The sequence below is a fragment of the Otolemur garnettii genome, unplaced genomic scaffold (genome assembly GCF_000181295.1).
Source record: "Otolemur garnettii isolate 467f Iridium unplaced genomic scaffold, OtoGar3 scaffold00018, whole genome shotgun sequence".
Lineage (NCBI taxonomy): Eukaryota > Metazoa > Chordata > Mammalia > Primates > Galagidae > Otolemur > Otolemur garnettii.
In genome coordinates this window covers 23812082-23823336 of record NW_003852413.1, presented here as the reverse complement: position 1 = coordinate 23823336, position 11255 = coordinate 23812082, and the positions used below count along the sequence as shown (strand labels likewise).

General features: G+C 52.0%; 1 protein-coding gene across 1 annotated transcript in view; it reads left to right on the top strand.

Annotated features, from left to right (window-relative positions):
* Positions 1-1285: 1285 nt before the first annotated feature.
* Positions 1286-11255, top strand: part of RAPGEFL1 (Rap guanine nucleotide exchange factor like 1) — a 15371-nt gene continuing 5401 nt past the window's right edge. The window contains 8 exon segments of the mRNA XM_023511254.1: positions 1286-1805; positions 4797-4885; positions 5797-5922; positions 6161-6258; positions 8774-8886; positions 9101-9268; positions 10309-10406; positions 10519-10641. Of these exon segments, the coding sequence (XP_023367022.1) occupies positions 1286-1805; positions 4797-4885; positions 5797-5922; positions 6161-6258; positions 8774-8886; positions 9101-9268; positions 10309-10406; positions 10519-10641 (1335 nt within the window).

Genomic DNA, 11255 nt, shown 5'->3' with positions numbered 1-11255 from the left:
TGTTTGGCGGGTCCGGGGTGGGGATTCGAACCTGCCACCTTAGGTGTACGTGGCTGGCGCCTTAGCCGGTTGAGCTATAGGCTCCGAGCCTGGGCAGTGTACTCTTAAGGACAGAATGCTCCTGGCATAGGCATCAGGAATGATGATTATTTAGAGTGCTAATTTGGCACCACTCTTCCCACTCCATGGGTATGTATACTCTTGGTTCTATACTCGATGTTAGTTGGCAGTTCTGGGACTTGTCACCTGTCTCCATGACCCTGCTTCCTTCGGCTGCCAGCAGGGATCAGGTGCCCCTGTGCCCCTTGTCTCCTCCCTCTGCCTACTATCTCCTGCTAACCCCAACTAGACCTGCCACAACCTGCTGCTCCTTGCCTGGCTCCTATCTGCCTGCCAGTACCTGTCTTAGAGGCCAGGCCCACACCACCTATTGTGCCCTAGCAGAGAGGGTAGATGGGTGCCACCTCCAGTACCAATACAAATCCATCCAAGAGGCCTTCCCAGCCCTTCTCACAGAAGGAAAATAAAAGACCTGCTCCTGTAAGTATGGCAAAGGGCACATTCGGGTTTCAGCAATCTTTGTAGGCCTTACCTAGGTACACAGGTGAGTCAAGCTGTGCAGGTCACAGACCTGCTCTGGTTCTTTGAAATGATATTAAGAGACCCAAGAATGCTCTGAGCCAGGAACGGCCCTCCATTGGTATATCGCTACCTCACCATTGCCCTTAATTTCTGCGTCTGCTCTGACCCACGAACCTCGCTGTTACCTTCGAGGTCAGCCCCAGTACCCCAAGTTCAAGCTCTGCGCTGCCCCACGGTCGGGCCAGGAAGGCTAGGGGCGGAGACTGGGCGGGGACTGGAGGAGGGGGCGCGGTCTCAGTTCTGCCACCTTCCCCCTGGCCAGGAGCGCAGCCGCCGCTGCCGCCGCCGCCGCCGCGTCCTCTCAGCCTTGCGCTCCACCCGCTGCCTCTGCCGCCGCAGCCCGGCCCAGGAGCGCAGATCCGGGGGCACCGGTCCTACCACTGCCCACCCTTTGGGCCGTGTGCCGGTTGCAGTTGGCATGGGGGGCTGCTGAGAGCAGGCACTCCTTCTCTCTGGCACCTCCCTGGGCCACTGGCCACGGGACTCTGGCCAGCGAGTCTTGGGCACCTCTGGCCCCCAGTCCAGCGCCTGGCACGGCCCTTGGCTCTGCTCCGACTCTGAGCATCGTGTCCCCGCCCCCCCCCGCCCGCGCCAGGGACACCTGGGTCCCCCGGCGGCCCCTAGGAGAGGGGCGGGGGGGGGCATGAAGCCACTGGAGAAATTTCTAAAGAAACAGACGTCGCAGCTGGCCGGCCGAACGGTGGCAGGAGGTCCCAGCGGGGGTCTGGGGAGCTTCGGCGGGCCTGGAGGGGGTGGGGGACCTGGCGGGGGCGGCGGTCCAACCGGGGGACTGCGGCCGTTGCAGCGGCGTCAGAGCGTGTCTCGACTGCTGCTCCCAGCTTTCCTCCGGGAGCCCCCAGCGGAGCCCGGGCTGGAGCCACCCCCTGAGGAGGAAGGGGGAGATCTGGCGGGGGTCGAGGAGGAGCCGGGCAGCGGGGGACCCTGCTGGCTGCAGCTGGAGGAGGTGCCAGGACCTGGGCCACTCGGGGGAGGGGGTCCTCTGCGCTCCCCTTCCTCATACTCCTCAGACGAGCTGTCCCCGGGCGAGCCCTTGACTTCACCGCCCTGGGCCCCCCTGGGCGCCCCCGAGCGGCCGGAGCATCTTCTGAATCGGGTTTTGGAGAGGCTGGCTGGAGGGGCCACCAGGGACAGCGCTGCCTCAGGTAAGGAGCCTGCGGGCTCATCCATCCTGGAGCAGGGGGTGCCCTTGGAGAGTGGGGGTGGTGCTGTGCTAGGATCAGGGTGTGGGGTCGAATGATCCCCCGAAACGGGTAAAGGCCTAGCTGAGGACAGACCCTCCATTGGAAGAGAAGTGGCAGTGCCCGCCTTCCTCCCTGTAGCAGCCTCACCAGTGGCTGGAGAAGAAGCTGAGCCCCTCTCTCTCCTTAAACCACCCTTGCTTTCCCCTGGACATTTTAGCCACAGACTGCCATAGGTCCCTGATCTTGACTACCTCCTCTGTGGCCTCAAATTAGGGCCTGACACACTAAGATGGAAGCTACCTAGCACGCTCAAGAGGTTCCCAAACGCTGAAAACCTTGACAGGGGTCCCTGATTATGTTTAGAAGCGCCCAGATTACAGGATGGCCTACTCAGGGTCCAAGCTGCCTTTTGGGATTGAGCAAAGGGATGCATTGTCCTTAGCAGTTTGGGGGGGGATAGCATTCTGCTTGGGGAAAGTGTCTGTGAGGGGAGGGGTGGCTGGGCAGGCATGGGGGCCCTGCAGTATCTAGGGGTGTCTGAGCCTCCCTAGCTCCCACCCTTCCGGTGGCAGGCCTCAGCACACCGCCTCTTTAAAAAATAATAACCACACCCTAAATGATGCTTATTCCCTAAATGATGGTAGTATTTCACCACTCCCCAGTGGTGTCCCTACTAAGCAGACTTTGAGGAAACTGAGGCCCCAAGTTGCTGGTTAGTGGCTGAGGTAGAAGCTGTAGGTGTCTTTAGGTCTGGCTGTAGGCATTGCACTAAGCCCAGGAAGGTCTGAGGTTTGGGAGCCCTTGCTGAGGCCATAATGATAGGGGCTTTCACACTGCTCTCAGCCTTCGCAGGGAACTCCAACCTAGGTTGTGGGAAGTGGGGTTCCACTTCCCTAGATTTTTCTCAAGACCTGAGTCCTCTCTTTTGGCTCAGGCTGTAGTTGCCCTGGGGAGCTGACACCTTTTGGATTTAATTAGAAAAATATCAGACACACACAGCTCTCCTAACCATAACTTCCCACCTACACCACACACCCTGTGTGTCTATGACACATTCCCTGGGGAGGCTGTGCATTGGACCACAGCCTGCCTGGAAAGAGACAGACGCCAAACTGTAGCCCCCATGCCAGCATCTCCCCCACTCTGCCCCGTGTTCCTCTTCCTTTGCTCTGGCTTAGCTGTCCTGTGAGAGAAAGAATCTAGGCAGGATGTCAGGCATCTCTATTCCTTACATCCATCCCTGGAGCGGAGGGGCAGGGCTGGGGTCTCTCTGACTCACTTTAAGAACACAACAGAAGAGCAGGCATGGTGGCTCATGCCTGTAATTCTAGCTTGGAGGCTAAGACTGGTTGATTACCTGAGCTCACGGGTTCAAGACTAGCTGAGCAAGAGCAAGACTGTCTCTAAAAATAGCCAGGCATTGTGGTGGGCACCTGTAGTCCCAGCTACTTGGGAGGCTGAGGCAAGAACATCACTTGAGCCCAAGAGTTTGATGTTGCTGTGAGCTATGATGCCATTGCACTCTACTGAGGGTGACAAAATGATACTGTCTCAAAAAACCAAAACAAAAATTAAAAAAACAGAGTAACTGGGCAGAGAAGAGAAAGAAGAAACTATATTTCCCCTTCCTTGAGGGGCCTGGTAAGACACACTCTTCTCAGTCTTCCCTGGAGTGGAGTAAGACTCTTAAATTTACTGTCACACATATTATAGGTTAGATCCCCAGAGAAACTAGTTTGGGAAACTCCAAACTAGTCTCAGAGTAAATGAGAATCAGCTTAACCTACCACTCTGACATTCTCTAATGTAACCAATATTCTTAAGTGGTCTCAATTTCTTCCCAGCGTGTGTGGGAAGAGGGAACTTACAGAAGGTACTCTAAACCTAACCAAAGCCCCTTAAATGTCTACACAGCTCCATTGGACCACTAGATTCTACCCTGACATCTACCCCGACACTCTGCTTACCTCAGGGATATTGAAAAATAAACAAACACTTAGGATTATGGGTTATTATTCCAGCTCCAGGCTAATCCCTCCCAGCTCTGGGCCTCAGTTTCTCTGAAGTGAAATAGTTGAAGTGGATAATCTTGTGTTGGTTCTCCTCTGCCTTCATAGTTATAATTGACTACCAGGGGATGATTAGCTAAGGGCCATCAAAGCCTTGGTTTTTGTCTTGGTGCAGCGCCTGGGGACCTGGCCTTAACCTGTCTCAGGGAGGACACCTGGCTCCTTCCCTGCACCTTGCCTGTTTGTGTGTGCCAGGCGGCCCTACCCCACCCCAGGGCTGGCTGCAAGTCAGGGCGACCTTGTACCTGGCTGACTGGCTGAGCCAGGCCCAGACAGGGGGGTGTGGAGGGGAAAAGGGTGGTGAGAGGAGCCACTCCTCTTCACCCTTCCGTCATTAACCCTTATGTCTCTGGGCACCCAAAGGACACAGTTTCTATTTAAAGGCTCTGAGATCAAAGAGATTGCAGTCTCTCTCTCTTCCTTTTAATGGGGCTGGTTCCCACCTGCCTTGTTGAAACTCAAAGCTATTAGGCAGAGAGTGGAGAGGGGAGGAGGGACACACACACTCTGATGCTAACCTCTGGGTTTAGAAGTCTTCTTCATCTAGGGACCCTGTGGCTATTTCTTTTTTCAGGCAGATGTCAAACTTGGTATTATCTGACAACATCCCACATACACTGAGAAGTGCACATGGCCATCAGAGGCACGCCCCCCTCTTCCCTTCAGCTGCCTTGGCAGCTGCCACCTCCCACCCCCGCAGCGGCTGCCCAGAACCTTTACACAGTGTGTGTGCACGTGTGCAGAGCATGATGGGGCAGGTGGCTGGGGCTCCAGGCTGGCTAAAGAGAACTGGCCCTCAGGGGTAATAGAGGGAGGGACTGGGTTTCCAGTCGGGTTCGGGAAGTGCTCTCCTGACATGCCTGATACTCGCTGATCTCTGCAGATAGCCTGCTGGATGACATCGTCCTCACCCATTCTCTCTTCCTCCCCACCGAGAAATTTCTGCAGGAGCTACACCAGTAATATCCTTTTGTGCAGCTTGTAAAAGGAGAGGTCAAAAGAGAGCCACTCCTTCCATCCTACACACAATGTCAGAGCCTGAGCTCACCTAGAAAACACACCTGGGTTTCAGTCCCAGCTTTTCTGCTTACCAGCTGTGTGACCTTGGGCAGATCACCTAACCTCCTGGGCCTCAGTTTCCTCGTCTATAAAATGGAGATAAACAGCACCTGCCCTGCCTACCTACAGGGCTGCTGTGAAGATCAATCCGATAGCAGTTGTAGGAGTACTCTGGAAACTGCAGAGCCCTGTACAAATGTAAGGTGTTATTATTCTATTAAGGATGCCCCCCCCAACTGAATTATTGCTCTAAATATCTGGTTGCCCAGTGAGTTATTACAGGGTCTAATGTAAACATTAGGCCATGGCTGTACTTCAGGAGGGTCTGCTAGAGACAAGCCACTGGCTGGGCTATTCATAGGGTCTCATGTAAGCATTGGCCCTCCCACGGAGTTATTTTAGGACCTAATTGTAAATGTCAGGCCACTGAATAGAATTTCATAGGCTCTCTTAGAAACATCAGGCTTTACAATTAGGAATAGTCAGGGTTTTATTGAGTGCCATTGGCCTTTATCAGCTGTGCTGTGAGCTATAAACCCGGGGCTGGCCAGAGGTTAGATGGGTTCCCGGTAGGGTATCCTTGAGTGAAAATCTAGTAAACAAGAGCTGGATGTGGTCAAGCAGGTGTCACTATTAGCTACTCTAAGCAAAACCTTGGGCTAGGTCATGGGCAGGTCTTGGCTCTAGGACCCCTGAACCTCCTTTTTGTCTGGTCCCAAATCCAGATAATATTTGGGAGTAATTTAGCCTCTAATATTTCTTCTCTATTCCTCAGATCTGCCGGTCCAGGGATTTTTCTTAACTTAGGGGTCAGCTTTGTTCAGGCAGGGAGCATGGAGGGCCCTGAGGGGCTGGGCCGGAAGCAGGCCTGTCTAGCCATGCTTCTCCATTTCTTGGACACCTACCAGGGGCTGCTGCAGGAGGAAGAGGGGGCCGGCCACATCATCAAGGTGGGCCTGGGGCAAGAGAAGGGGGGTGAGCAGGCTGCTTGCTCTGGAGGGGAGCCCTTTGAAAGAGCCATATGCTTCAAGCTGGAAATGTGGAAGGAAAAGATGCCAGTGAGCCTTAGCTTACATGGCTTTCTGTACTCAAAGAATTGAAGACTTTGCCCCAGCCCTTGCAGAGAGTCAGAGGATGATCCTTGGGATGAGAACCCTGCCTTCATGTTCTCTGTGCTCCTCTCCCCAGGATCTGTACCTGCTAATTATGAAGGATGAATCCCTTTACCAGGACCTCCGGGAGGACACTCTGAGGCTGCACCAGCTTGTGGAGACAGTGGAGCTAAAGTGAGGGGGAATGAGTTGGGGAAGGGGACAGGAAAGAGATCCCCCTGGGTTCCTCTATTATGGGGGAGGGGGGCTGCCTCTGGCCTTTTGGCTCCAATATGGTTTTATTTTAGCTCTTTTCTCTTACTGGAGAGTAGCACAAAGCATTGTATCCAATCTGTTTTTTGTCTATTCTGCCATCTATTTGTCTGTCAATTCAGTGTTGTACTGATAAATATTTAAAACCAGGGCTTCAGGAGAAAGAACCCTGATTTGTAGCTTTTGCTGATTCCCATGGTGTAAATTCTCTCTCCGTGGGTGACTATGACATCACTGAATACAGAGTTGGGAAGAGATGTGCAGAAGCAAGGCATGCTGTAGTGTTTCCACCAGACAAATACAATAGACATAAAAAACCTTAGGAACATAGGTAATGGTAAAATGTAGCAAAAGAATTAGGAAAAGAGGCTGGGTGCAGTGGCTCACACCTATAATCCTAGCACTCTGGGAGGCCAGGGTGGGTGGATTGCCTGAGCTCACAGGTTTGAGACCAGCCTGAGCCAGAGTGAGACCTCGTCACTAAAAATAGATAAGCATGTGGCAGGTGCCTATAGTCCCAGCTACTTGGGAGGCTGAGGCAAGAGAATTGCTTGAGCCCAAGAGTTGGAGGTTACTGTGAGCTGTGACAACATGACACTCTACCAAGAATACGAAAGTGAGACTCTTATCTCCAAAATAAATAAATTAATTAATTAAATAAAAATAAAAGTAGCCAGGCAGTGTGGCAGACTCTGTCTCAAAAAAGAAAAGAAAAAAAAGAAAGAAAAGAATTAGGAAACTACCTTTTTGTAAATTTATTTGACCATGAGTTTATAAAACATGCATTCATGTATTTATGTACATATATATGTTTATATTTTTTTTCATGGTTGTTTAAAAGCCAGTTGGCAAAATTCCCAAAAACATAATAGTCTGCTCCCACAAGCCAGTGTGAACCAGCTTCAGGACACCACTGCATCTACCCATCTGTCCATCCATCCAGTCAGTGATCTATCCCTTCCACTCTTTCCATTTCTTTCCTCTCCATTCCTACCACCACAACCCTTATTTGGGCTCATTATCTCTTACCTGGCTTATTTTTTTTTTTTGAGACAGAGCCTCAAGCTGTCCCCCTGGGTAGAGTGCCATGGCATTACAGCTCACAGCAACCTCCAACTCCTGGGCTCAAGCGAGTCTCTTGCCTCCGCCTCCCAAGTAGCTGGGACCACAGGCGCCCGCCACAACGCCTGGCTATTTTTTGGTTGCAGCCATCATTGTTGTTTGGCGGGTCCGGGCTGGGGGTTCGAACCCGCCACCTTAGGTGTACGTGGCGGGCGCCTTAGCCGGTTGAGCTATAGGCGCCGAGCCTCTTACCTGGCTTATTGCCACAGCCTCTATCCAAGGCTTCAGCTTGTGGTCCTGTGTCTTTCTCTTCCTTCCCTCCCTTCTCTATGCTGACACCAGTGAGATCTTTCAAACTTCCAGAAATGATGCCATCAGCATCCATGCTCCTTGCTCCCTCCAAAAGAAGTTAAACATCCCAGCATAGCATTCAACACCCTTCCCTTTCTGTCTTCTGCTGTCACTTGCCATCTCATCTCCTATGTCCCTCTTCACCCATGACATGCCCTACACACCCCACCATTCTCTCAATTCCTTTCCTTTCCAGAGAACTTCTTGTTGTCCGTTAAACTGTCCACCCAGAATGCTCTTATTCCACCCTCTTCTCTTCCTGTTGTCCTCCAAGGCCCAGGTCAAATGCCATCTTCTCTTATTTTTTTTTATTATTATTTTTTAAGCAGTTTTTGGCTGAGGCTAGGTCTGAACCTACCACCTCTGACACCTGGGGCTGGTGCCCCACTCCTTTGAGCCACAGGAGCCACCCAAATGCCATCTTCTCAATGAAAACTTCCCAGGTCCTCCTTTCAGGAATAGCGTTTTCCGTCCTGCAGACTAACATAACTGTCCTAGTACCTTTGTTATATCACTGACACCTCCTGCCTAGTGATAGAAGTAGCTGTATGCATGTCTATCTCCCTCCCAGACTGTGAAATTGTTGTTGGCAAAATTCAGCAAACAGCTGATGACCTACTACCTACCATGTGCCAAGCAGTATGCTAGGCCCTGGAGGATAGAAAAAAAATTCAGTAAGAACCAATCTCTGTCCTCAAAAGCTCTTGATCTTATGGCAGAGATAAGATATGAACACAAATAAGTATTATCCCAATGTTCTACAGTAGCTGAGGCAAGGAAGTGACCCTTCCTGGTGGATGGGGTGGGTCAGAGAAGAATTCATGGAAAAGGTGGCATTTGATTTGGGTTACTTAGAGAGTTGTTTCATGCTGTTCATTGTCCTCTCTTCTGGCCCTCTTAACCACCACCTGAAACTGTTGCTGGTGCATCCTTGACCCAATTCTGATATTCCTGCTTGATGTTGCCTGCTTGGTGCTCCATATGCCTGGCAGGGCTTGCTGATGCCCAGCTGTGTCCATGCCAGGATTCCGGAGGAAAACCAGCCGCCCAGCAAGCAGGTGAAGCCACTCTTCCGACACTTCCGCCGGATAGACTCTTGCCTGCAGACCCGAGTGGCCTTCCGGGGCTCTGATGAGAGTGAGTGTGGGCATTTAGGAAAGGTGGGACATCCTGAGTAGGTCAGGAGGACAGGTGGGGGTCTCTGCATCTGGAGCAGCCTCAGTGTAGTCTCCCTGTGTAGTAGAACCAACCCCTTTCACAGCACCTTCATTGGAGGTCAGCCCCGGGTGGGGAACAGAGGGGCTCTGCTGCTCTGCCCTCTGTTGAAAAGCTGCTTTCTGTCTCTGTCCAGTCTTCTGCCGGGTCTACATGCCTGACCACTCCTACGTGACCATACGCAGCCGCCTTTCAGCATCTGTGCAGGACATTTTGGGCTCTGTGACGGAGAAACTGCAGTATTCAGAGGAGCCTGCAGGGCGTGAGGAATCCCTCATCCTGGTAGCTGTGGCCTCCTCTGGAGGTGAGGATCAGGAAGAACTGGGCTGATGGCCTGAAGAGGAGAAAATCACAAGCTCAGTGCCCTGGGGCAGGGGTAAAGACTGAATTCTAGGTCCTTGCTACTCAAAGTAGGGGAACCAAACCTCATGTATATTACCTGGGAGCTTGTTAAAAATGCATCTGAAGAGTGGCGCCTGTGGCTCAAAGGAGTAGGGCGCCAGTCCATATGCTGGAGGTGGTAGGTTCAAACCCAGCCCCAGCCAAAAACTGCAAAAAAAAAAAAAAAAAAGCATTGCATCTGAAACCAGTAGTCCTGTAGTCTCGGCCACCTGAGGTGGCTAAGGCAGGAGCATCACTTGAACCCAGGGGTTCAAGGCTGCGGTGTATTATAATCACACCTGTGAATAGCCTCTGCACTCTAGCCTGGCAACATAGTGAGATTTCCTCTCTAAAGAAAAAAAAAAAAGAAAGAAAGAAAAACAATTAAAAAATATATAAAACAGCATCTGAGATCCCACCTAGACTGGCTGGATCAGAATTGGCATTTAAATAAGCCCCTCAGGGATTCCTATGCACATTAAAATTTGAGAAGCACTGGTCCACAATTCCTGGGTTCAGATCTAGGTGCCTCCTCACCCATCTGGGAATTGTGTTCTGGTCCTTTAGCCTCATTGTGCATCTAAGGATGCTGTATTTTTCATGCGAAAGACACAGCGTGGGTCACTAATCCCACTGAGAAGGCAGAAAGCCAGTTATGTAGGAACAGCCTTATTTTTTCAAGGATGGGAAAACATTCCTGCCTTTCCAATGTCACGGGGATGATAGAATAAGAGAAGAGCTGTGAAAGAATGTTGGGGGGGGAATAAAAAGAGATTATAAATGCCAAAGTAATCATCATTTGACAAATTTCAGGTAAATATGGCATGAACTGGTGATGAGTCCTGTTAGTTTATGTGCCATTGTGGGGTTAGGAGTTTCTGGAGAGGATAGGGACAGTGCCTGGGGGGCAGGGGTGAAAGTGCAGGTGTCTGAAGCTGAGGCTGAGCAGCTCTTCTTCTGCAGAAAAGGTCCTTCTCCAGCCGACTGAGGACTGTGTCTTCACCACACTGGGGATCAACAGCCACCTGTTCGCCTGCACGAGGGACAGCTATGAGGCCCTGGTGAGAACTCCTTTGCAAGGCCTTGACTTGGAGCAAGGGCAGAGTGGGGGCCATGAGCAGCCCTTCACCCTGCTACCAAGAGTCCATCCCTTCTTCCCCTACCTGCCACCAGGTGCCCCTCCCGGAGGAGATCCAGGTCTCCCCTGGAGACACAGAGATCCACCGCGTGGAGCCTGAGGACATTGCCAACCACCTCACTGCCTTCCACTGGGAGCTGTTCCGCTGCGTGCACGAGGTGGGGATTGAGCCTAGCACTGGGCTCGGGGACTAGAGGGAGAAATGTGCCTTAGGCAGAATCTACAGCAGAACGTCCTGGTTATGAGGCTCACTGGCAGCATGCCCTTGGGCACTGCATGGCCATAACCTCTTTGTCCCTTCATCTGAAAAAATGCCCAAGAAAGAGACCCTATGAATGGTTCAGGGCCCAAGTGTGGCTTACACAGAACCTGACCCAGGGTTAGTACTTCTAAAATATTCACCACTGGCTCAGCACAGTTGCTCATGCTTATAATCCTAGCACTCTGGGAGGCCGAGGTGGGTGGACTGCTTGAGCTCAAGGGTTGGAGACCAGACTGAGCAAGAGTGAGATCCCCATCTCTACTAAAAATAGAAAAACTAGCTGGGTGTTGTGGTGGGTGCCTGTAGTCCCAGCTACTCTGGAGGCTGGAGGCAAGAGAATCACTCCAACCAAGGAGTTGGAGATGGTTGTGAGCTGTGGCACTATAGCACTCTACACAGGGTGACAGAGTGAGACTCTGCCTTAAAAAAATCAAATAGGGCTGCACCAGCTGCTCAGTGAGTAGGGCGCTGGTCCCATATACCGAGGGTGGCCGGTTCAAACCCGGCCCC